Below are 25,818 nucleotides of genomic sequence, written 5' to 3'. Positions count from 1 at the left end.
CAAATCTATAGTATATTTTTAACGACTGGTTGCCGATGAGCTCCAGCGAGTTTCACTCGATTTATGAATTAAAACCACATACACAGTCCTCATCGCTAGCACATATCTTGCGCTGTCAAGCCACGCCTCTACTCATCAAGCTTGCTTCAACGCCATCACATTTATACACAACGAAAATTTACTTATATTCTTACGCACGCGTTGATGATAAGCGCTCGGCGCCAAGTAAATAAATGACCACGCCGATCCATCGACTGGACGCACTCTTGAATCAGTTGCGAAAAACTGCTCTCCTCGTTCGGAACTGTGCGTGCGTGCGGCTAAACGGAAGTGTTTAAATAAATTTCAAAATTATGACGTCACTTTGGCTTTGGCTGATTATAACCTTGATGCTAGCGTGGGAGACGCGGCAAGCGCCAGCTAATATACAAGATTCAATAAGTGCAACAACATCAACAATGGCTGTAGAAATTACTCAGCAAGCGGATGTGCGCGAAAAACGGAACATTGAAGTGCCGCCACCGGAAATTGTATGCAAAACAAGAATCATAAGAATGGGAACAACTACAACACAGCTGATTGTATTGTATTCTAATTTTAGTTACGTTTTATGCGTCGCTTTGGCTACTTGGAGGCCAATCCCAGCGATTCGGAATCACTTTATCATGAGTCGGCGATTATCGAAGCTATAAAGAATGTACAAAAATATGGTGCGCTCAATCAGACGGGCGAGCTGGACAATCAAACATTGGAGGTAACACAAAACGACGACGACGAGCACCACATAAAAGCAATCACACCAACATAAAACATGCAATTAGCGCCGCTGATATTGATAAGCGTGTGTGACTTGAGTGAACTTAATGGCACTTTCAAGCTCGTTACTTTAATATGCGCATCAGAAGCGTTTTAATTTTAGCTTTTATTTACTTTTAAGCTCTTCAACAAGCCACGCTGCGGCGTCCCTGACATTGAAGGAACTCCCTATTATCTGACAAGCAGTACACAGCGCTCTTATATGCAAAGCATCAGAGACAGAAGGAGTGAGTCACGCGAAGGAAGTGATTTTCGTATGCGGCGCAAACGTTTTGTGGTCGGTGCGCCTACTTGGAAGAAACGGCGCTTACGTTACCAGTAAATATGTCTATTAGGGAAGTGGTGTTTGTGTAAACGTGGAAAACAAACCAGTAATGACTCGAAGTAGAAAAAGTAAACAGCTATAGAACTTGGCGGGATTAAACCCCAGCAAAATCCAAATCTATTGTTCCAGAAAAGATCACATAATTGCGTTCTCAAAACGATTAAGAATTTCTTTTGTAAGATCTGTAAGAAAGAGCAGATAAACCTATAGAAAACAGGAAAACCAGGAGAGTTGTGAGGAATCAACTTCACTGTGTCGATTCCTATAACGCCCTAACTTATACTTTGCGTTTCTCTCAAGCTCTCTTCATCCCAGTTTCTAATCCACGTTTCTCTCAAGCTCGTTCTCAATCAGTTCGTGTTGCTTATTTCTCCGGAGGTCCAAACCTGCATCTCTTCAAACTTCAGCTTTCGGTAACTCTCCCTTCTCCTCAGGATTCGCTCGATCTCAACCCTTCTAAAAGCTTATTGATCTGAGCTTCGATAGTTGATCCCATATACCCGGGAATCAGAGAACACAGAGCAGAGTTCAACTGAAGAAGATCGTATCCACTAGATACTTCATCAACGATCTTCCTATCAAAATGGTATACACAATTAGTCTTATAAATGACGATCCTCTAGTATCCTTCCTTCCTTCGTCAGTTGGCTCCGGATTTTTACCTAACCCATGACTGTCACGTCCTTTCCACAAAATTCTTTATTCTTTTCCTGAGTAGCAAGCAACATTATAATTTTGACCGCTGAAGTCTGCTTAGACAAGAAAGATGACACAATACACAAACGCCACTACAACTCACAGCAGCGTTATTACAAATTTTTAAATTCTCAATATTTTTCCCAGCATCAGCAATTGGTCCCGGAAAATACCGAAATTTCAAGTGGAACGTGACATCGCGCGAGCTCTAGAGCTATGGGCCCGATATAGTGGACTTAGATTCGAACGCGTCAATAACACCGATGCCGATATAATCATATACTTTGGCACACGATACCACGGAGACAAGTGCTATAGAAACAATCTAAAATATAAATAACAGTAAAACTAAATCTCATGACTCTACTTTTCGATACAGCTTTCCATTCGATGGATCTGGCAATATACTGGCGCATGCTTTCTATCCCTATGAAATGGGTTCTTGGGGTGGTGACGTACACTTCGATGAGGATGAAAACTGGAAAGAAAACTCCACTGATCTAGCGACAGGTGTGGACTTTTTTGCAGTGGCAGCGCATGAAATCGGGCATAGTTTGGGTTTGGCGCATTCACCACACTACAACTCAATTATGTTTCCATACTATAAAGGTCCAGGAGCGGGTACAACACTCGATTATGATGACACGCTGGCGATGTACACGATATATTGTGAGAATTATTGAGTTTTAAGTAGAGATATGTTTTAAACAAGCTTCACATTTCAGTGACTAAAGTTTTGGAAGATGATGTGAATGTGGTGATCACACCCGAAGAGCCGCAGATAACGGTAACAACCCCCAGAGTACAAGAGGAGAAAAAGGAGAGATCTACACAGACAAAAAAGAGCACAATGCCCACTTTCCGAGACGATTACGAAACTGTAAGACAACATAAAGTACGTAAGTGGAAGGCCTACCGCTGTAGCTTAATGATCCACTCAAATAAACCTTAAAAAAATGAAAAAAAAACTAATTTTTGTGTTTCTTTCTGTTTTACAGAACCGTTTCGCTGGCAGCACTACAAAACTAACGGAACTATCATCATCAACAAGCAGTACAGATTTACCACCAATACCAACGCTGCCTACTTTATGGCCCAAACCGGAACTTTCAAAGTTACCAAATATATGTCTGGGCAAATTCGATGCCGTGAGCGTGCTAAATGGAACGGTACACGTTTTCAAGAATGAATATGTCTACAAGTTAACGCCACGTTATACAGTTATGAACGGGTACTGCAAGCTAATTTCAAATTTTCTTCTCTGCTCTTTTTTAAGAAATATTTGTTTTTGTTTTCCCAGATATCCGCTGAGCATTTATGAAATGTTTCCATTTCTACCGGCCGATGTCAAGCATATTGATGCTGCATATGAGCGCTACGATGGCGCCGGCGTATTTTTTACAGGTATTCACCAATATCTACTTTATTATTATTTACCAAGAATTTGAAATTCATCTTACCTTTTACACTAGGTGACAAATATTGGGTTTTCAGCTATGCAAAGAGCAACAAGCGTCCAACGCTCATCGACAATAGTCCACTACCGTTAGAAAACTTGATTGATTATGTGCCACAAATTGATGCTGTTATGTTGTGGCGTAAGTTTGCGTGATTAATTAACGATATTTGACTCATATTTCATTACACTTGCAGCTAAAAACAATCTCACATATTTGTTTGCTGGCGAGCGATTTTGGCGTTATAATGATCATTTGAAAATGCTGGATGTTGGCTATCCAAAGCCTATGCGACGCTGGCGCGGCATCCCTGGCCATATTGATGCAGCAGCGACGCTGAACAATGGCAAAACTTATTTCTTCAAAGATAATCTTTATTGGCTTTATGACAACGCCAACGTACGACCGATGCGTGGTTATCCCAGACGCGCTTCAAGCGCTTGGTTGCATTGTGTTGCAACAACAAGGAGGACATTACGAAATTACAATACAACAGTTACTTTTATTGCGCCTTCTTCAGCTTTGACTTGAACAACTTTGATTTCGACTTATCCTTAGCTTTAACTATTTCGGGAGTTTTGGTATTGGACTTAAAATTAGTTGTAGTTTTAGAAAGCTCACTGGTATTTGAAGTGAATGCATGTAAGTAATAACGTATGAAAAAGTATGTAACAGCTAAAGCACAATAAAGTGATGTCAAGAGTAGCGGTAAAAATGGTAGTTTTTTGTCTAAATGTAAAAGTGGACTTATGATGTGTTCGTATATGGGCAGTAAGACACCAACGGCTACGTAAATTCGTTCCAACAGATGCATCTTTGTATTACGCGCGTTTGGGTAGAGAGCAACCAATTGTCCGTACATGAATGCTATATAGGCTAAATAAAGCGCATAACGCAGCAGCAACACGCATGGTTGATGGAGTAACGGAAATAGCGAGTAGTAACCAAAAATGCTTAACCAGTAGGCGTATTTCGCATCTCTCGAGTCGAGTAAGAAAAGTAAGCTGAAAAGTTGATAAAACTGTAGAAATGAAAGTATAAATCCAAAAATGGCTTACCACAATGGTAAAAGGCACATTAATATAGCCTTCTCGTGGACATGCCAACCAAACATGAAAGCAGAGCAGGAGCAAACAACAACGGCACGCAGAAAAGTATCTTTCGATGCGCTGTTAAATGAATTGAAATTTGTTTACACATTTTGCAAAGAGAACTAAACAAAGAGTGAAGTACCGTTTTGACGTATTGGCGAAGAGTTTTGTCGTGATTGGCAACATAAAGATCAAAGTCAACACAAATGTGATGCGCGGCGTTATGTTAGGCAAAACCTGTGGTACAAACTCTTGTACAAGACCGGAAGTGGTTGAAGGCCCCATCGCATTTGGCATGCGTAACAATTTGGCAGCAACTTTGTCGGCAGTATTATATAGCGCCCAGAAATTTGGCGCCCAATAAGCGTGTGTTAGGCCGCGCTTGAATGGAAATAGGCGACTAAAAACCTGAAAATGTTTAATTTAATTTTGTTGTACTTTTTTGAAGCATATAAAATCGCACCTGATCCAATTGATTGTAGAAGGGTCCGAAAGCAGCTACGAAAGGTGTTAACCCCACAATTGCTAATTTGGCAATACAAATTATTGCATTTTTAGCGCACTTCTTATCTAAGCAATAAAACTTGAGTAGATAGAATCCAAAAGCAGGCGCCATATAAAGAAATATATGCTTGAACATCAACAATGCGGCAAATGTGAATGCTGAGAGCAGAAAACGATCCTCCAACAAATAGCTTATACTCAGCAGTAGTATGCCAAATAAGAAACCATTATACTGGAAATGCATATGATCCAAAAAAAGCAATCCAACATTAAACAAAAGCAGCATTTCCACTGCAAAGGATTGCTGCGATTTTTGTGGTATTTTTAAGGCACGCAGACAACGTCGTGCGCCAACAGCAAACACTAGATCCATAGCTATCACCGAGCAACGTTGAAAGTAAATTGCGGCCGTGGAAGCATAGTTGAGATTTGTTAAACCAACAATTTGTGGGTCCACAATGGACGCAGGATAAGATAGCAGCCATTCAAAATACGCAAAGAATGGTGGATAGTCAAGCGTCCAATTGCTAGTAGCTTCATAGTACCATTTACTAATGGGTAGTGAGTGCGTTATAGCCAACCAATTTCGGTGCACTTCGAAATCTGTAGAGTGACTGAGGTATAGTTGTTGTTGTATTACAATGTAGCTTTAAATTGGTTTATACTTTGAGCTTAACTTACGGTGATGGTATTAACAATACTTTAATTGCGCTAGATATAGCAAAAATCGTCCAAAAATGTCCCGCCATTGCAGGAGAACCTGATAAGACGATAATTAGGTGATTTGTTTCTAATTTGCCAACTAATAAGAAAATAAAGCCGGTTGTTACAGAGTTGTTATTCCATTGATAACAAACATAAACCATTCACAATAGAATATTTGTAAGAAAATGCCTGTGAATGTGGTTAAGATGAATATCGAAAGGTTTTTCTGGTTTTCAAACTAATTTCGTAGAAATTGTTTATTAAGAAATAATAATATTGTAATCTTCTGGAACTTCTCTTTATACGATTTTACAAAATAGTAGTTTTAAGATCAAAAAAAAATGTAAATATATCGATTTTTATTATCGATTTCCATGGCCACTGTGAACATTAAATGTGATTGGACAAATTAGGAAGAGGAAGCAAAGTAGTGAAACCAATAAAAAAGTGGAACACAACAGTGACTAGTTTGACGCCAAAATTTATTTTATTCCCATTTTTTTGCACATTTGTCATTAATAACGTGTAAAATATTATACCAATATATTAAACATTGTGCCGTGCTCAAGTATCAGTTGAAATAATGTCGCACTCCTACTCCAACACGCCGAGTAGCAGTGGCGGGTCTGTGTCAGTAGCTGCCACTACCAGTGCTGGTGGTCGGCATGGTAGTAGCAACAATCAAATGAATACCAACCATATCATATCATCTGCAACATATACCATATCAGGTGATGTGGTAGTAACCAGCAGTAGTACTCCCACTAATCCCAAAGAAAAGCAATCGCCTAAAACACAGCGTACGACTGCACCACGTAAACCCCCACCCACCATTGAGAACTTCTGGCAGAATATTATGGCGGATGTGCGTGCGATAAATCAAGTAGATGCGAAACATCAAGCCCTACCACTGGCACGTATTAAAAAGATCATGAAATTGGATGAAAACGCAAAGATGATAGCGGCCGAAGCGCCACTCCTTTTTGCCAAAGCATGCGAATATTTCATACAAGAGCTTACAATGCGCGCCTGGATACATACTGAAGAAAGCAAGCGACGCACACTGCAACGTTCAGATATTGCACAGGCTATAGCTAATTATGATCAATTTGATTTTCTGATTGATATTGTGCCGCGCGAAGATATAAAACCCAGCACGAGTAGCGGCGTAAAGAAGGAAACACAGCAACCGAATACTAGCGTAAACACTGTTAATACAACAACTACACCTGGTGCAAATGCTGTTATGACTGCTGGGACTGTGACTATGCCAGTAAAGATGGAAACAGCAGAAGGTGAAGTTTTGACTTTTGGCGCGCTCAACGCCGATACATTGGCCACAGCAACAGCACAACAACAGCAGGCACAGCAAGCGCATACTGCTATGCATGCGCCGCAACAATTACAAATAATACAACAACCATCGACGACACAACCACAACAGATGCAGTACTTCATTGCCACACCGGAGGCGCTAAACGCAGCGCATGGACAAAATGCGGCACCACAGCAGCAGCTGCAGATCATACAGCAGCCGGCGCAACCGCAGTATTTTATAACCACTCATGTAAGTGAATACTAAAGAAAAAAGCAACAAAAAATCTAATTCGAATTTGTTTATATTACTTCCACCTATAGCAACCACAACAGCTTATATTGACAGCAGGACCTAATGGACAATTCACTGCCACACCCGCACCTCACAATCCTGCGCAGCACCAACAAGCGACAATTTTACAAAATTTAGCGCAACATCAACAGCACCAACAACAACCACAAATACAATTGTTGCAGCAGGTGGTAACACCAACGGGCGAATTGACCAACGTACCCGTAAGTTAATTGCACAGCATAAATCGATTTCAACACGATAACTCTTTATAATATTCGTTTTCAGATCGCAATCAACGCAAATCAATTGAATTTATTACGTCTACAAATGCAACCTCCCGCAACACAACAGCTATTGCAGCTAAACACCACCGCCAATGCCCCAGTCACTACCTCTCACAATGTTACTGCTGCCCAAGTGCAAGCACAGCAGCAACATCACGTTCAACAGCAACAGCAGCAGCAACTGCATAATGCAAATGCTGGTGCTGCAAACATATTTATAAACGCCACACCGCACATCACTGCAACACAACACCAGCAGCAACAGCCGCAACAACAACAACAACAACAGCAAGTTAATGTAGGCGGCGCCACAATTGTCACTACAGATCGTACTTTAGGCGGCAACTATCGACCGAATTGCTAGCCACCGGAGCTGATCTACCATCAACAGGCAGCACCCACTTTCAACTTCTCTTTCGCGACGAAAGCACACATTGCGGCACAATACAATGGTAGAGATCATATTTGAGTCTTGTACATCAGTCTTACAATCAGTTTTGTTAGTCTTTAATAATTTTTTTTTAGAAATTATACAAGCACAATGTATAAAATTCATCATAAATTCTATTTATGCATATATATAGTATAAATATGTATACATTATTATTATATATTAATTGATTGTTTGGTAATTAGCGATAAAGTGTAAATAGTGAATATAAAAAGGCCAAATAGATTTTAATGCTAAGTTTATAAAGTCAACAAAGAGAATATGTACGGCAGTAAATACAGGTTTAAATGAAAATAAATTCGAGTCTGTGATTAATAACCGCAGTTAATGCTTGATAAACTTATTACGCCGCGCATATTTGTGCATACGAAATCTATTTTAGCATTAAAGCAGAGTTAAAAATGAAAATCATATAAAATGAATCTTTTTAGAATATGTATTATTGGAAATGTGTTTGGAAATTGTCGAGCACAAAAAATAAATAATTTAGATGTTAATAATGTATGTAAATGTGCAAAGATTTAATACAAATATATATATAAATAATGTAGTCATTTTAAATATGTATTTTTACTTTACTTGCTTTTCTCCATGTTTTTACTATTTAGCAGTCAGTTTAACTATTCACAGGCGCGGATTATACTTCACACTCACTTCAATATTTTATAAATCACAGTTTAAATAAAAAATGTATATAAAAATGCAGCTTCACCTCCCACTAAAAACAAAACAAAACAATTTATGCCCCAACCGTTACTTGTGGACAACAAGCATATACAGGGTGACCTAAATGACAGCTTTTGTATTTTTTTATCAGTTGTGTATCCACCATAGGCTGCAAACATTGCACGTAGGATTCAGGATTCGGCGCATTCAGTCACAAATTAATTACTTTTCAGTTATTTTTTCACACAATAAAAACAACTATATTTTTTGGATATATAAATATATTTATTTTATTATTACTTAATGCTCAAAAATTAATATTGATATTATAAAATATTGTTATTATTTAATATGCTTAATAAATATTGTGTTTATTTCTTTTATGTTTTATGTGTTGAGTCTGCTCTTTTGTTTCAAAAGGTGTTATTAGAATTGAATTTCTTGAAACATTTTTGAAATCTTGGCAAATATTAAAGACTTTTTTAATATTTAAAAAGGAAAAATATTTCAAAAAAATATGTTTTTATGTTTAAAAAGGAAAAATATTAAAAAAAATATTCAAATTTTCAGTACTCAAATATTGAAATCATTACGCTACTTTTTTTACATAATATCAATAATCAATTGCAAAACTTTATTAGCAAAATTAATGGGCTGCAACGGTCGCTTAATTAATTTTACGCTTACTATGCATTATTGTGTCAATTTGGGGCGGAGGGGACGCGGTTGTAAATTTGATGTATTTGTTGTTGTTGTATACTAAAACTACTGGTGTTTTAATAAATTGTCGTTAGCTTAAGCGCGGATCATCATATCATTACTGGTGTATGTATGTATTAAATTGTTGCTGTTATCCAACATTGCTGGTATGTTATATATGTAAGTATGTATGTATGCGTTTGTTGTCGTTTAAAAGTTTAGTAAACGTATTGTAGTTTACTTATATTTACGATAAATTGTGTAAGAACGACGACCAGCACCAATTGTGGGCCTGAGTTGTTGCTTTCATATGTATATATGTATGTATGTGTGTGACATTGTTATTGTAATTGTTGTAATTATATTATGCACTTGTTACCGTAAACTTGATTTTCTGAATTCTCAATAAGTGTAAATACTTGTTAGTTTTTCAAAATACGTTTTTTTTTCAATTTTAATTTTTAAGGGTTTTTTTTTTCTGGTATAAAAATTGATGTAAACATTATGGCAATATTTTATTGAAGTCTTTTCGTTATGCAGCGATTTGTTTTTTGTTTCTTATATATTTTAGTATTGCTCACACAGCAACAACAATAACATGTGGTGTTTAGCAAGATGGCATAGGGTGTTGTGCGCTAAATTTAGAGGTTATATGGAGGAGGAGGAGATTACCGCTGAAGTACGAATAAGGAATTTGGAAACTGTTATTGGTAATAATTTTATTTTAATAATAAATTAAAATATTCAGTATTCAGCAGTCCACATAGAATGTTTAAAATATTTAATAAATTATTGCATTAAAATAAAAACAACCTAACCACACTTTTTACTTTTCGACAAATGGAGTTTCTTAGTAGGGTACATAACCTCAAAAAATCTCAAAGATTTATTCTTTCAATTTTTCATGTTAGAAATACCAGATTAGGAGGTTTAGCGCTGTCGTGACACTTGCGTCAATATGAAAAATAGAAAAATATAATCCATATAATCGTTAATTCGAATTCAAATCGATCATTTCAATGATTCATTTTCCAAATGTGATTTCATTCGCTTTTATTTCTACTATAATTCTTCCATCATACACCCGCAACACCCTATAAAATATTGCCAACCAGTTGTTGCTGTTGAGAGTTAAATATTGAACGGTTCATTTATCGCTTGATTGTTTGTAGGTTGTAGTACGTACGAGTAGTGCAGCAAACAGTTCTAAAATTTCCGTGAAAAAAATATATATAAATTCTTTATCCGAAGACTAGAGAGCAAAAGTTTTCTTTGTAACATAATTTGTTATGTTTTTTTTTTTTGTTGTAGTTTATGTTATTATAAGTTAATAATTTACAGATAATTATAAAAGATAATAAACATAAATACATAAGTGTGTGTATGTTAAAGAGAAAAAATGTTGTCACATCAGCTTTGTCATTAATAATCATAATGATTTTAGTGTATCCATTAGTTATCAGTTATAAAATAGATTACATAAATTTTTTTTGTCTTAATTACTGTATGTGTGTCTGCATATTTCACAGTATATTGTATATCAACTACACATACATGTATATACTTGTATATAAATATAAATTTAATTATAATGTCGTTAAATATTTGTAAATAAACAAAAGGAATTTGCATGTCATATGGCAACAGTTTTCAATTAGACGCTTTCCTTTAATAAGACTAACAACAAAATGCGAAAATTATCTCAAATTTTGCTTTAAGTTGTAAATATAAATAAAAATTCACATTTATAACCTCAAATTTCGCTTTTTTGTTGTTCAAGTAAACAGCGCGTTTATAAATCATAAAAAAACATATTTAATGTAATTATTTAATTTCACTTTTGGAATGTGAATTGTTATAAGAATTATCGAGTTCGTATTAAAATTTCTTTTCTTTTTGGCAAATCTTGAGTATTAATTAAAATATGCTTAAGTTTCGTTAATTATAAATTTAGATTAAATTTATATAATAAAACAGGAAGTTCACGGTTCACATAAATATTTTTTCCAACTAACTAAAATACGTTTATATGCAGTCTTTTGCGTTATATACCTTTGTTCTTTTTTTGTTATTGTAATGTAAATTTGGTCCCTGGAAGTGTTTATTTTTTATTTTTTTTTTTTTTGAAATTTATCGCAAATATTTTATTATATTATTTTTACTGTTATACTGTTGCTTGTAAATACAAAATGCTACGAATGTACCGTATGAGAATGTACTGTGTGAAAACGAATATAATTGCTAAATATATTTAAAAAATATATATATTTGTATGTATGTATGTTTTTGCATACATATCAAAGTTGTCTAATGGGTATGTCCGCTTCCATACTCATTTACGCTCATAAACATTAACTTAATGTAATATACTGCTAAATGCCAGCGCTTAGTTGCGCACTGACTGTTTTTGCTTTTGTTTTTGTTTTTGACAAAAATCTCTAATCCTCTTGCCACTCATTTTCATCCACACCCTCCATGTCATCCTGTTCTAGTTTGGTATTGTATTCCAAGCGGGCACTCACTGACTTTTGAATCTGGAAGAGAGAGAGAGAGTAATATTAAAATCTATAGTTAAATTCGGCGAAATGAATAATATCAGTTATATATCGAATATCAGTGCATTCACCATATGTGGTCTTGAAATCGAAACCCCTTTAGATAATTTTGGAACCCAAAAATATTCAACTAATTTGAGATATTATAGTTTATACCGATTATATCTTAATTACTTCTACGAGGTCATGAGATCTAAATCTCCTTCGATAATTTGTGGAACCCAATAATATTCAACTAAGTTGAGATCTTATAGCTTATCTCGACTATATCTTGATTACTTCTAGGAGTTACAAACAACCGTTAGGTTGTTCAAAATTCATTAAAACTGAGACCTACTCTTTTAGACGAAGCACTCACCTCTTGTTGTTTGTTCTTCTCGAATTCCGCCCGAGTAAGTGCACCGCCACTACTGCCATTGCCTGCATGTTCAATCTTCTTAGCGGGTGCCACTTGTTGTATGGAGGATACTTTAAAGAAAAGACAATAATTTTTGTAAATTTTAATATTAAAAAATCGTAAATCAATATTCCTTCAACTCCTTTAACACTTACATGCTTCCATGCCTTCAGGCTGCAAACTCAACTTAGTCGCTTTCCTATCGTTGCATGCAAACCATTCATCCGCAGACATAGTGGGCTTCCATGTGACGCGTGTTGGCGGAAAAAGATCATCTTGGAATAGTTCGCTCTAAAATAAAAAAAATGAAAATGTGCTGTAAGTACTCTTGTGTGTAATATAAAGACTCCAAAACCTACCTTAATACGTGGCACAGTGAAACTCAACGGTTCAATGGTGGTGTTAGTTAATCTGTACGCTTTCGAGAATTCAACACTCGCGACGTCACAATGATTTTTGGTGAGAAAACTCAAACCCTGATGCAGTGATGTGCAACGATGATGCGACAAGGGACAAATGTATGGCTCCTCATCCGTAATCTCATAACAGTAAATGGTCGAGTCACCTTTGCCCGTCACAAACAACGTGGAACTGTCCTCATCATAATAGGGTATCAGTATGGATGGCGAGACGTCCAAACTGGCCGTATTCAGTGGTGCATTTAGTTTTTGTGCATTGTAAACGCTAATCTGACGCTCCGAAACTCTGCAATTGAAGACAAAAAAAAAATTAATTCAAAATTTTATATTTCCAATTCAAGACGTTTACTCACTTATCAAAGCCAGTGCAGACGATGTATTGACCCTCCAGCGCCCATGTGATACGCGCGCCACGCGTACCCACCGGACCATTGCCCTCGCGTATGGGTGTCTCTGACTTGCGTGGATTGTACACACGCAACTTGCCATCCTTGCACACGGTTGCGGCCATTTTGCCGCAAGGGCTCCAGGCCAAATCGAATATCTGATCGGTGTGACCGGTTAATAGAATTTTCTCCTCCAAAGTACGTAAATCCCACAGCTTAACGGTCATATCGTAACTGGCCGTTAAGAGCACATCTTCGGCCAACGGATGAAAGCGTATAAAGTAAATCTTATCCAAATGTGCAATAAGTTCACGTTCCGGCGTGTTCGTGGGCTCACTGAGTCCACCCTCTGGTATGCGCCACAACTTAACGATGCCATCGTCGCAGGCCACAGCCAAACGTGACGAATCGAAAGGATCCCATTGGAAATCCATTATGTTGCTACCATTCACCAATGATGGTATAACACCGTCGGGTAGACGACCCGGACGACTTAACTCGAATATGGCGATTTTGCCACCGGGACCCGATAGGGGCACAGCAACACGTTCATGATTAGCATGAAAACCATTACATTCACCCGGTATCTGACGACTTAGATTGCGTAGATTCTCAATGTGTGTGGATTTGTGACCGGTAGTACCTTTTAGATGACGGAATTTCGAAACTTTGCCGAAAACAGTCGAAGTGCGTTTGTGTGTGTTGGTTATAGCTGCTTCTGTGGCTGACTTCTTAATGGCAGCGCCACCACCATCCACACTGGTTGAGACATTGCGACGACGTTCTTCCAAGAGTTTACCCTCCGGTGCAGAAATACGTTTCACATCGGCGGTTGGTGTGGTCAAATTGGCTTGTTGTTGTGGTTTAAATGGTTCGCCCTTGGAGAGTTCGCGACGTCTACAAGTAAATGAAGCGTTTCATTTAATTATCTAATTTACAACAGCAATTTTTTTATATTTTAATTGTGGGTTTCGAACTTACAGTGGCACTGGCGATTGCGATTTCTCCTCCACCGTACTCTTCGAACGGCTCTCATACAAGCGCCGCCTTTCAGCAATACTGCTACGTGCCGCCGAGAAACGACGCAATTCCGCATCTGGCTTGTCATCCCCTTCGGTAGAGTTCTCCGAAGACTCCGAATGTGTTTGTTCGAAAATCTAAATGAGAGAGGTAAACATTTAGTTTCTTTTCTACATTTTACGAGCAAAATCTACAAAGTTTGGTAAAAAGAAGTAACCTTGTCGGGCGATTCATCAGCATCAGCCGAGGACTGTGTTGTAGTGTGTGAGTGTGTTTATGTTTGTTGCCGAAATATATGGTTAGCAATTGAAGGAAAGAATTAATTAGGTTAGCGCATTTAAAATTAGTTAGTTAAAGGTTAGTTGCTATAGTTAATACACAAATTTCAAATTGGTTAATAAGTCTTAAGCAATAAATTGAAGCATTCGGATAATACTGAGTTTTAACAACTTTTTGCATACCTTGCGACGCTCGGAGGTCGACAGAGTTTTCTGTACGTTGCTGTCGCCTTCGTTATCAGCATTGGGCTCTGTTGAAAGACATAAAAAGTATAAATAACCGAATAGTTAATAAAAAATAATATGTAACTCACTTTTAATTTCGATTTCGACAATCAGATCGGGCTTGTTTTGTGTTGCGGCAGCCACGGGAGGAGGTGGTGCTGGTGCTACAAAACTATCGCCACCATTATCAGCCGAACCCGCTGTCGAAGCATGATGTATATTCTCCTGTGAGCCAGGCGCCACTGGCACAGCGAAGACTTTATCGAACGAGACATCACCCGAATTACTTGAAAATGGTTTGGGTCCGAGGCGTGGCTGTGTGAAGGAAAATATAAAGAAAAATTATAATTAATGCTTGTATTAAAACAAATCGGATTTGGATAGTGTTGTTGGAATTATAAAAGTGATAAAAGTAAAAATAAAACGTAAATAAGAAACCAAAGGGCAAATTACGAGAAGTGAAAACACACAGCAAATAAATAGACCACCATATATTGCAAAAGAAAAAACAACAAATGAGCGGAGAATCAAACAATAAGTGGAAACACTGGTGCATGTGCATATACAACAACAACAACAGAAAAGTAATATAGCTGTGCAACAAAAACACAAAACGTAATCGAAGAACTGAATATCCAAAAAAACTGAAATTAAGTTCAAGGATCGGGTTCAATGCTACAAACTTTTTCAGACGGAAGTGCAAATACAATTGAGGAGAGAGGCGAGTGATATATAGTAGATATTGGAATTATTCGAGCATGTAAGCAGACTCTTTGGAAATATTAAGAGGCCTGGTTGCCAACAATGTTTATCCATATCTCGAAATTTAGTCAATATTCTTAGTTTTAAAATAATAGAAATTGTTTGGACCAATGGCATTTAAATTCGTATAAAAAGCTTTGCTCTCATATAACGGACTTCATAAGCCTAATTTGCAGCTCATTATTTCCGTCTCTCATTCTCTCTAAGTCACTTTCTTGCTAACTCTCTCTCTCTGTAAAAAATAGTACGCTCTTGCTTCCGCTCTTATTAGAACTCTGCACTTCGGTCTGATCCGTGATAACTCATTATCACACAATTCACCACAAAAAAACCTGCACACCTTGTAAGCGGCTGCAGCAGTGGTGCGTGGACGTGGACGCGGCATAACCTCATCACCACCACTTGCAAGCGCAGCAGTTGTGGCTGCATCGCCTAGAGAATTATTACGCGAAGTGCGCGGCATCGGACGCGGTGGTGAGGTGACACCACTACCAACGCTGCCGCTACTGCCCTCGCGTTCACGCTGTTGCTGTTGTTGTGGTGATGACAACTCGGCCGCATTTGCACTGGACGCATCCTCACTGCTGCCTGTTGACTCATCTGCCGGTGATTCGCGACTAAAGCGACGCATCAATTCCGTATCCTTGCCATCCTTCTCCGAATCAGTTTTATATTTGTTATCGAATTTACGTAACAATTCGGATTTAGTAAAACCCACGGTACAAACTTGCTCCTCGGCTTTCTCCAATTCGCTAGTGCTGTTGTTGTCGTGCAAGCGCGATTTTTCGCTGTCATCCTTTTCATTTTCTATGCTGGTTTTCATTGAGAAATGTTTGTTGCCATTACCGTTGCGTTGTTGTTGCAACACATTACCGGAGACCATCGCATTATTGGGCGATTTGAGGGTTGGTGTTTTGTTGGAGACTTTTTTGTTTTCAATATTTTTAATTAAATCATTCAAATTACCACGATGTACCTAATGGTGGTGTCCGTGGTTGTGGCGTTTGAATATATGTACAGTTAATTTTAATGTTTGAAGATAGAAATAGAGATTGGAAACAAGACATAAAATGAGTACGAATGGTGGACACAAAGAACAGTTAAATGCATAGTGAAAAATCGAATTTGTGAATGTTTGTAGGTAAACCATTTTTTTTTAATTCAGGTATATTTAGGCCTTGTATTTACTTACAATTATTGGTGCGTCGCCCAATTCACGCTTTGCCGGATCCAAACTCATCTTTGGCACAGGCATATTGGCGCCACTAAACCATTCGCTAGCCGTCAGCTCGGTCTTATAGCCCGTGGTTTCCGGGTAGAGATCGCTGTGGAAATCCCGATAAGTCTGTAGCGATGAAAGAACGCATATATTAAGAAATATTAAACTTTTTTGGTCTTCCTCTGTGTAACATACCTTTCGTGGCACCTGATACATAATGGGTATAACCATATTGGAAGTCAATTGCAGCACACGATTCACTTCGCCCTCCATTACTTTAAGCGCACGCTTTGGCACCAAGCAAGCACCTTTAGTCTGTTCACCGGTGTGGCGTAAACCTTCAGTCAAATAGGGATCCTTGTCGCTCACTTCCAAATAATTGATGGTTGTGTCACCCTTTCCAGCAAGGAATAACATATTTGTATCGGGATCGAACAGTGGCATTAGTATGCCTGTAGAGCAATCGAGCTCCAGTGTCTTTTCGGGCACGGAGAAGTTACGCAAATCACGTATGATAACCTGACGTAAACGCGCCGAATCAAAGCCAGTGCTGAGTATACGCGTCTGGTTGCCCAACCACACAACACGTGAGTCCTTAATACTTGGATGCGACTCTGCGACCATTTGTATGGGCGAGTCAGCGATGCGTGGATCTAATATGCGCACGTTCTTATCCTTGCAGCTAGTAGCCAGTGTGGTGCCATCCTGTTTCCAACTTACCGACTGTATGACTTCTGGGTGTTCATTATTAGCTACAGAAAACAATAAACATACATTAGCATATTATCCACAAATACAGCTACACTTTTCAGCACTTACAGAAGAGTTCCTTTTGTGTTGTTATATCAAAGAGTGTCACACAACCAGCAGCGGTCGAGTGTAGCAAACCATCAGCAGTGGGATGAAAACCAACGGTCTCCACACGACGTTGCTTATGTGAAAAAACACATTCAGGATCGGAGAGTGATGCCTCCAGTCCCTTTTCCGGTATATGCCAGATTTTGACGAGACAATCTTGTGACGCCGTAGCCAAGAGGCCATCGTGAAAGGGTGAGAATTCCAAATCAGTCACAGTATCCGTGTGTCCATGCAACAATGGCATTGTTTTGCTCTTGCGTCCACAATCGTCTAATGGCAAGACGGCAACACTCGAACCCGTATGTTCCCAATTGAAGGCCATAAAAGCAGCTGAAGCGGCAATATTATTGCCGAAGGTCTGGTAGGAGCCCACACAAATGTCACGTATGCATGCCTCCGGTTTGGGTACGATCGGTGCGGCATTCTTGTATTTCGAAGCTTTAAAGCGCCACGCCATCTTGCTTGGTAGCTTAGTCAGTCAATGGATGACTTCTACGACTTGTTTGTATTATACCTGTGAGTTGTAAAATAAATTAAGGATTTTATAAGTTATTAGTAGTTAAAAAGTATAATTCTTGAATTTTTAATGACACATTAATTTCATACTTTTATTTGTACTATTTACTGTATTTTACTTGTTTTCATGCATTCAAGTAACCCTGTGCCTAAATTATCTAATATTTTTTTTAAATATTCCACAAGTTCAAGTTGGCACTTCTTTCCGTTAGCTTTTAATCATCCATAATGTTTTTCATATATTCAACAAGACATAGCACTGCATGACACAACTAAAATAATTTACCAATTAAAATATTTTCGCTACTCGCACGATTCAAGTCATCAACTAACGCACATTACTAATACCAAAATGCATTGCACTCGCCAATCAACAACAACAACAATCGCATACAAGGAATCATAAAAATAATATATGCGTTAAAACTCAATTAAAGTCACCAGCAAGTGAAATAAAATGCCAACTGAGCCGAGCCATTGAAACTAAAATTAAATAATTCCGCTTATTGTGTAGGTGGAAGCGAGGCGCCACACGCAACACGAGCAGCACACGACGCATTCAACAAACATTGAGCGTGTTTTTCTTTAACTTTCCGGTGCTGCTGCTCTCTTCGCAAGGCAATAGCAAATGCAGCGGCAGCGCGGCCCAGTAGCCGGTGCAAAGAAAATGAGAAAGCAAAAGAAAATACACAAAAACAAATAAACACGGCCAAGCAATGCAGGGCAAAACACTTTGCCGCATTTGTGGCTGTATAGTTGTAATAACCAAATATGGATACAATGCCACCACTAGAGCCCACCGGTTTCAATGAGGGTTGCTGCACGCAACTTGCTCGCCGTACGCGTTTATTTTGGTATTTGTAGGTAAGTGGCGGACAAGTGTGAATTATGCCACCACCGCTAGCGCGTTGAGCGCATTACAAATGAGAAGAGTCGACATTGTGAACCCCAATACACTATCAGCACTATGTGTACTACCACCACCAACACCACGGCCACCACTATATCAGAGACACCAAGTTTCCGCCCAAGCGAGCCAAGTAGTAAATGCCGAATTGCTCAAAATTAGATACACAAAGTAGATATTTGTTGAGCTGCTGTATTGCAACAACTCACTGCTGCCACCACCCTTTAAATTGCCGCTACCAATGTCGTAGAACTTGCAAATTCAAAGTGCACCCGAGACACCACCGTTACAACCTGATCTTCATTTATCATGTCGAGTTTTATTCCGTCATTATAAATTCCAAGTTTAACGTTCTTCAAAAGAGGAATATAGTACTGGATATGAACTCAGAGGAAATGAAATATTTCCTTCTGAAGGATGATTCCTTGGAGTATTGAACTACAGAAATGATGGTTCTAGATTGCTTAGTTCCAAGATCAATAATTACAAGGATATTAGTTTCTACATAAACAAAATGATCCCGTAATATTCATAACGTAATTACGTGGCAGAATAAAAGACCTCAAAGAAATCAGTGCTCAACGCCTCAGCAACCATTTCTTCTCCATACTTCTGGATGACGCGTTTTCTTGCTCCCTTCTGCGGTTTACATGAACGTCACTTACTTTTTTTATAAAATATATATGAAAAAAAAATATTCCACACAAGCGCAACGGCTGGCAATCAACTACAAAATGTCAAAATCCAGGGGGTCCCTATGCACATTTATTGTTTGCAGCTACTATTCGACTGCAGGCTCACCAGTTCGGTGCAATATCGGTTACGCTTTGTTGCATACTGCAGCGGAAGTTAAAAAATGAAAATACATAAAAGTGTACACATATACATACATACACATGTATATATGTATAATAAATAAAAAACAAAATAACATTTAACAGAGACCAAAAAAGTATGTATAAAGAAGACAATCTTGCCTATATGGATAAAGACAACTGCAAAAGCGGCAATGACAGCAATGCAATCAACAGAAAGACAACAACAAAACAAAAACAAAAATATTGAGAAAAACTTGTCAACTGTCTACTGCTCCATTGATGACATTTATGCAGCCAACAGGGAGCGCAAGCAGAATTTAAGAACTGCAAGCTGCATTTTTTAAAAATGTGACATACTATTCGTTATATAGGAGTGTAAATATAGTATATACTATATAAAATTTAGATTTTCATAAGTAAGAATCATTAACTTAAACTATATATATATATGTATTATTAAATAATTCAAGGATTTCAAAGAAGAGATCCCGTGATTCCTCAATGATTCTTTTGATTTTGGCAAGAAAAATTTGTGTTTTAAACCATTGTGCCATTGGTTAAAATTTGCAAGGTTCATTTATAGTCAAGCGGTTTGCACCGTTGCAAGTATTTCCCCGACGATTACACTATTAAGGCCGCGGCATGGTATTTGGCATTCATGCTGCAATGACACTGGAGACACCAGCATAGTCTGGGCAACTTGTCGATGTCGTTGTCGCCGACGCTGTCGCTGCTGCCGTCGTCATCATCATGTTATTTGCCCGATGAAAGCCGCAAGGCAACAACAAGGCAAATAAGGCTGCTTGAAGATAACCAAACAGCCTGGAGCACCGCTAAACAATCGAGCGCGAATACCACAATCGACCATACGGCATACAAAAAGAACAACAACAACAATAAGAGGCGCATAGCACACATATCAGACAAGTGTACGGTAATAACAATAAAATCAGTAAAAAGGAAACAGATAAAAGTTGCTTGGCGGCTTGAAGTAGTGTTTGTTCGTTTTCCTGGCGAGTTGCTGGCTTCCATGCTTGTGTCGACTGACTTGATTTCGCTATTCATGTCGCACTTGTGCTGAACAGAAAACAGCAAACCAGCAACCAGTACCCACCATCCAGTCCAGTCCCGTCAAGCAGCCAACCTACATGCTGCTTTCAGGCCTTTTCCAACACGCTGAACACAATTTACACAATTTAGCGGTGGAAAAGCTGAAATAAAATAAAATTAAAAGAAAAGGTACGAATTCAAGCGGAAAGAGGCGCAATATAAACGGATATTTTCATGAGACATATGGTGGTGGCATGAAAGAAAGCTACAGGCAATACACTACCGCTTTGAGTTCTCATGAAAACAGTAGGACACTGATTGAAGATTAATGCTTATGTCGTTTGTAGTTGTATTTTTGGTTTTATGTGTGCATATTTCATTTGGTATCAGCGCAGTTTATTTTTCACCCACTAGTATATGATTTCCAACAAAGCGATTGATATGTCATTCACTTGCACACAGCACCTGTGTTTCGCACCTGTGTAACGGCGCAATGGAAACTAACTTGCCATATTCTATTCCCCTATTCCACATGATACTTGTTAGCTATTTGGAATATTTTGTCCATTTTCACACAATAGCCTATTTAATTTGTAAGTGCATGTCACTTTGTGTATTGCTGTATGGCAAGATAGAACTTTTAGAAATATTTTCACGTTTTTTATAAAAATTGCATTTAAAGTTTAACAAAATATCAAAAATTAAATATCTAAATACAATAGAGAAATAAAAATATTTAGTTGGTGTGGAGAAAAATCCATATCACAGTCAATTAAATATGGCCAAATTCAACAATTGCAATTTTTTTATAATTAACAAAATTAAGTTAGTTCTCTTTCTCAGTTCTCAAATCAAAAAAAAAAAGTAAAAACTGGATTTTATAGATTCTTTCCTGTCTGCTATTACCAAGCCCTAAAGCCAAATTCAATTTATTTCTGCAAATAAAAACAGAAAAAAACAAGATTTAAAACTATTCTCATTTCGCAAAATGGAAAGTGGGCAAGCGTGCGTGACTGATAGAGATCCCATGTATAAATGAGGTCAGTTGATTTCTAGCAACCAGTTGACTAAAGCGCAGATATACACCTCCACAGTTGTCACAAACATTGAGCTGTTGCTTTTTAGTATTCAAATATCGCTAATCATTAACGTAGAATATAGATATATTTATATACAAACATGTAATGCATATTTTTGTATATATATATTTGAAGAGTGTGCAAATTGCAAAAATAACAAATAACATCTATATAAATTTTTATGTGCTGATTTCATCCTCATACATATGTAGGTACACATACCCATTTAACAATTATAGGTTTATTTTAGTTTTAGTTTAAAGGTTTTGAGACGATTTTGTGTTTGGTATTTTATCTGAGTTTTCTTTCATTTGACTCGCTGTTAGCGATAAAGACGCATACGGATTCGTAACAATAGAAAGTGCTTGACATCGTGTCCGGCAAAGCAAAGTATGAGCCGCTGCAGTGCATACAATTGACATCATTACAAGCCGCAAATAGTTATAGAAAAAGGCAGAGTCGTAATTCCGACCTAGACCGTGTTTCGTTGATTTTTTATTTCACATTTTACTTTTTTCTGTTTCGATGTAAGAAGTGGCAATAGCTAGAGGAACAACGTCATTAAGCTTACCATTGTAGATATCTGCTTATACCGGCAGAGGGTTGATTGAACGTTGAATGGGTGCATCACTGAAAAAAGCTGCCGTCCAAGGGCAAATGGATAAGCTTGGTCAATCAATCGAATGTCTCGACTACGCTACAACCAGTAAAGTAGGCGACATTAAATAAATAAATAACACCAAGAATACAAACTAACTATATGTATAGTTTCATTGTGCATTAAGTGAATGTACCTTAAATGGGCTGGAAAATTTAAATTTTATATTGACTGATACAACTGATAGCTATGCATGCAAACACAACAACACTATGGCAGTATATGAATAGGTACTTTTTTTTACATATTTAATCCGACAATGTGTGCTTTTTGTGTTTAAGATATCTCCAAAGCCATAAAAAGATAATTATGTTATCAATTAATTATTGAAAACTAACAGAGAAGATGATTCATAAGGGTGACTAATAGCCCCAATTTTTTTGTAGTCATAATATTCTACAAACATGGGTTTTTAAATATATTAAAAAAAAAATATTGCATTTTCTGTTGTTATACTTAATATAAAAATAGATAGCATTTCTTTAATGTACCAGATTCCTGGTAGTTTCTCTCTTCTAATCCATAAACACCACCCACCAAAGCAACTTTTAAAAACATTGATACCACAACAAAAACAAAGGGCAATAACGCTTTAATGGTTTGGCTGTGTTTCCAGCGATTGTGGCCGCTTGTTGTTGTTGCTATAACTCTGCTGCGACGTGACAAACAAACATTTTTCGCTTATCGCAGTTTAGTGCCTGCAGTCCAAAACGACATTAATGACGTCGCTTTTGTGGCATTTTATGCCTACCATATTTGGAAAATATTCTGATATTGGGACTGTAAAACTTTCTAGTTAAAAATCATAATAATTAGCCAAACAAATTATAGTGAGTAATCGAATCTGCAATACACACAGTGTATTATTTTCTCTCAGTCACCCGATCTGCTTCGAGAGTTTTATACTCTCTTCTGGCTTTTCTCTTATCTTTTTATCGCCTTTTCGCAAACGAAAAAAACCTTTGTTGTTGCTGGTTTGGAGTTCGCGCAAACGTCGTCTGCTATAGTTCTTGTCAATATAACTGCCGCTGACGTCGCCTTCGCCAAAGTTTCCATTGGTAAGACCACACACCCTTTTCTGTGCAGACGCAAACAAAGCAACGCTAAACCCAAAGCCAAAGCCGGTATTAGGCGGCATAAAATTTCTGCGAGGAAGCTGCCGCCCATAATCTAATCTCTTAAATAAATAGGTATATGTATATCCATATCCTACCTAACTACATACAAAAACAAATACACTTACTACACAAAGAAAATTACAAGGATATTCACCGCTTTTGTTTTAAGCTAAAACTCCCAGCTTAGTGTTGTTTGATGTATTTTTGTCTCTGCTGCACACAATAAAAACACTTTAATGCAATTGTTTCTGCACTTTCATACGAATATGAACTGAAATGTAAAAAATAATATTTTCATTCACTCTAATGAGTTCTTTCCTTTTTCAAAATTCAGCGCACACACACACTCTACGCCGGTAACAAATATATATAAGGGGCTATAATTTCCAAAAGAAAATTACCGTCACTTATCGCGATGCACTTGAAATGTTTTTGGCGTTTTTTGCCTGCTTTTGCGGTTCCTCGACAAATGCTTTGTTTAGGTCGATTGAAAAAGTGCAATCTGAGAGGAAATGCACCGAAATATTTTAAATTTTGCTGCAGCTATATTTAAAAACACTTTTTATTCTTCCGACTTTCTTCGAGCGACTAATCGAATCGTTTCAATCGTTTCTCAGCAGTTTCGTCGATTTCGTTTTAGCACAAGCACTTTTCGTGAAATTGTACAGTGTTGCCATATCTCAAAATATCGGTTGCAATTTATCGACAGTTAGCAAATGTTCGTACTCATTTCCATTTCGTAATTTACTAAATAATGGTTGTGAAATGAAAAAATCGTTTCAAGTAAAGAAATTATATGGTTTTGTTAAGAAATTCTTTGAATTTCCTGTTATATGCTTAAATAAAATTATTAAATATTTGGCAAAATATTTGTCTCTATCATCTGGTAAGAACAAAATAGCAGAGTTGCATCGAAACAATGTTGAAAAAGGCATGTGGTGAAAAATGTTTTTACAGCGAAGTACAAATGTTAAGAGGTAGTGCTAATGTACAATTAAAGAAAAAGTGCTGCGGTGAAAAACATTTTCACCACGATAGACTATTTTAAAATTATTAATTATTGAAAATGTTTTTACAAATTTCACTATTTTTAAACGCTTTGTAAAACATACATCACCACTACCTTAGTGACAGTCAACTATATCGTAGATTAACAGCGTTTTATGCTGTTTTGAGGAATCACCATATCTGAAAATCCCAGGTCTTTTTTTTTAATAGAGGAAAACAATACTTTCGAAGGAAAATATGTGTACATACATTTATTTTGTAAAGTAATTTCATAAATAGTTTTAGTTATTTTCAGTTTTACTTTTTTTTAATATTAATAAGATAAAATTAATTCATACTTAATTTATAATTACAAACATTAATGTGGATCATTGTAATGTTGTACATGATACATTATTTGTATTGTTTATAAGTAGTTGCTAATACATATGCTATTCTTTGACATTTACATATACATATACTTTTTATTATATGATTTTGTTTAGCTTAAGTGTTATTAGAAATTGCACTACAATTAAATATACCGAATGAAAAATATATTTCACAAGATATTTTCTTAATAGAAGAATTGAAAAAATTGATAAAATAGAAAAATAACAAATAAATATGAATTTTTGTTTTAAAGTAACAATAAAAGCAGGGAAAAAATTTTAAGTAAACCACTAATTTTATAATTAGTTGTTTAGAATTTAAAGTATTTAAGTTGTTTATATACTATATTAGGCACATAAGCGTTTTTACAAGAATTAGTTCAGTTAGTTGGTACAAGAAAAAACATATAAAAATTTAATTAAAGAAATAAATGCTCGGAAATGGATAGTGGCTACCATTAGCATGTTTTAAACGAAACAGTTCGTTTCGTAGGACCATATTATTTACTTGTTCACATACATATGTACCTATATTTATATATTAGTTGATTTTGCCTTATTTATATACCTTAATAATATATAGTTTTGTGTGAAATTATTATACAAAAATGTTGCAACTAAATTTTGTTAAAATTTTACATAATTTAAAATGTTGTATTTTTTACAAACGATAGCAGCACTACTATTGTAACGAGTTAACCTAAAAATTATACAAATGCATTTTATCAGTGTTTTTGAATACAATTTTTTTGTTATATATATAAATGTACTCTTTGCTTTATATGAAAAGCAAACGCTACACTTTATTCTATTACTCATTTCATAAATAAATATATAGATTTTCAATACCATCTTTGTAAATATATTG

General features: G+C 36.8%; 4 protein-coding genes across 10 annotated transcripts; 2 read left to right on the top strand and 2 right to left on the bottom strand.

Moving 5' to 3' along the window:
- The first annotated feature begins 226 nt into the window (after positions 1-226).
- On the top strand, positions 227-3,825 carry LOC105209091 (matrix metalloproteinase-25). Its single transcript, XM_011179285.3, has 10 exons — positions 227-530; positions 602-754; positions 938-1,134; positions 1,985-2,146; positions 2,217-2,506; positions 2,563-2,732; positions 2,836-3,068; positions 3,138-3,241; positions 3,310-3,435; positions 3,491-3,825. The coding sequence occupies exons 1-10, from the start codon at positions 354-356 to the stop codon at positions 3,823-3,825; spliced, it is 1,947 nt and encodes a 648-aa protein (XP_011177587.1). The 5' UTR covers positions 227-353.
- LOC105209094 (probable dolichyl pyrophosphate Glc1Man9GlcNAc2 alpha-1,3-glucosyltransferase) lies at positions 3,777-5,744 on the bottom strand. Of its 2 annotated transcripts, none has more exons than XM_011179286.3 (5): positions 5,571-5,744; positions 4,849-5,503; positions 4,528-4,793; positions 4,353-4,463; positions 3,777-4,298 (listed from the first exon to the last, which is right to left on the bottom strand). In XM_011179286.3, the coding sequence occupies exons 1-5, from the start codon at positions 5,636-5,638 to the stop codon at positions 3,797-3,799; spliced, it is 1,602 nt and encodes a 533-aa protein (XP_011177588.1). In that variant the 5' UTR covers positions 5,639-5,744; the 3' UTR covers positions 3,777-3,796. The 2 variants fall into 2 exon arrangements, with proteins under 2 accessions (XP_011177588.1, XP_028894071.1); XM_029038238.2 differs by having other exon boundaries at positions 4,849-5,492.
- Positions 5,745-6,002: 258 nt separating this feature from the next.
- Positions 6,003-8,605, top strand: LOC105209095 (nuclear transcription factor Y subunit gamma). Its single transcript, XM_011179287.3, has 3 exons — positions 6,003-7,161; positions 7,233-7,427; positions 7,492-8,605. The coding sequence occupies exons 1-3, from the start codon at positions 6,178-6,180 to the stop codon at positions 7,852-7,854; spliced, it is 1,542 nt and encodes a 513-aa protein (XP_011177589.1). The 5' UTR covers positions 6,003-6,177; the 3' UTR covers positions 7,855-8,605.
- Positions 8,606-9,332: 727 nt separating this feature from the next.
- LOC105209096 (coronin-7) lies at positions 9,333-24,204 on the bottom strand. 6 transcript variants are annotated; one of them, XM_029038220.2, is made up of 15 exons: positions 23,973-24,204; positions 23,697-23,842; positions 17,387-17,939; positions 16,763-17,319; positions 16,541-16,693; positions 15,689-16,324; positions 14,676-14,901; positions 14,545-14,612; positions 14,301-14,333; positions 14,045-14,220; positions 13,031-13,960; positions 12,618-12,963; positions 12,414-12,549; positions 12,220-12,329; positions 9,333-11,840 (listed from the first exon to the last, which is right to left on the bottom strand). In XM_029038220.2, exons 3-15 carry the CDS (start codon positions 17,880-17,882, stop codon positions 11,745-11,747), a joined length of 3,963 nt encoding a protein of 1,320 aa, XP_028894053.1. In that variant the 5' UTR covers positions 17,883-17,939; positions 23,697-23,842; positions 23,973-24,204; the 3' UTR covers positions 9,333-11,744. The 6 variants fall into 6 exon arrangements, with proteins under 6 accessions (XP_028894053.1, XP_011177595.1, XP_028894057.1 ...); XM_011179293.3 differs by having other exon boundaries at positions 23,726-23,842; XM_029038224.2 differs by lacking the exon at positions 14,301-14,333 and having other exon boundaries at positions 23,726-23,842.
- Between the last annotated feature and the right edge of the window lie 1,614 nt (positions 24,205-25,818).

This window comes from Zeugodacus cucurbitae, chromosome 5 (genome assembly GCF_028554725.1).
Source record: "Zeugodacus cucurbitae isolate PBARC_wt_2022May chromosome 5, idZeuCucr1.2, whole genome shotgun sequence".
NCBI lineage: Eukaryota > Metazoa > Arthropoda > Insecta > Diptera > Tephritidae > Zeugodacus > Zeugodacus cucurbitae.
The sequence above is the reverse complement of the archived record's forward strand: the minus strand, read 5'-3'. Positions and strand labels throughout refer to the sequence as shown.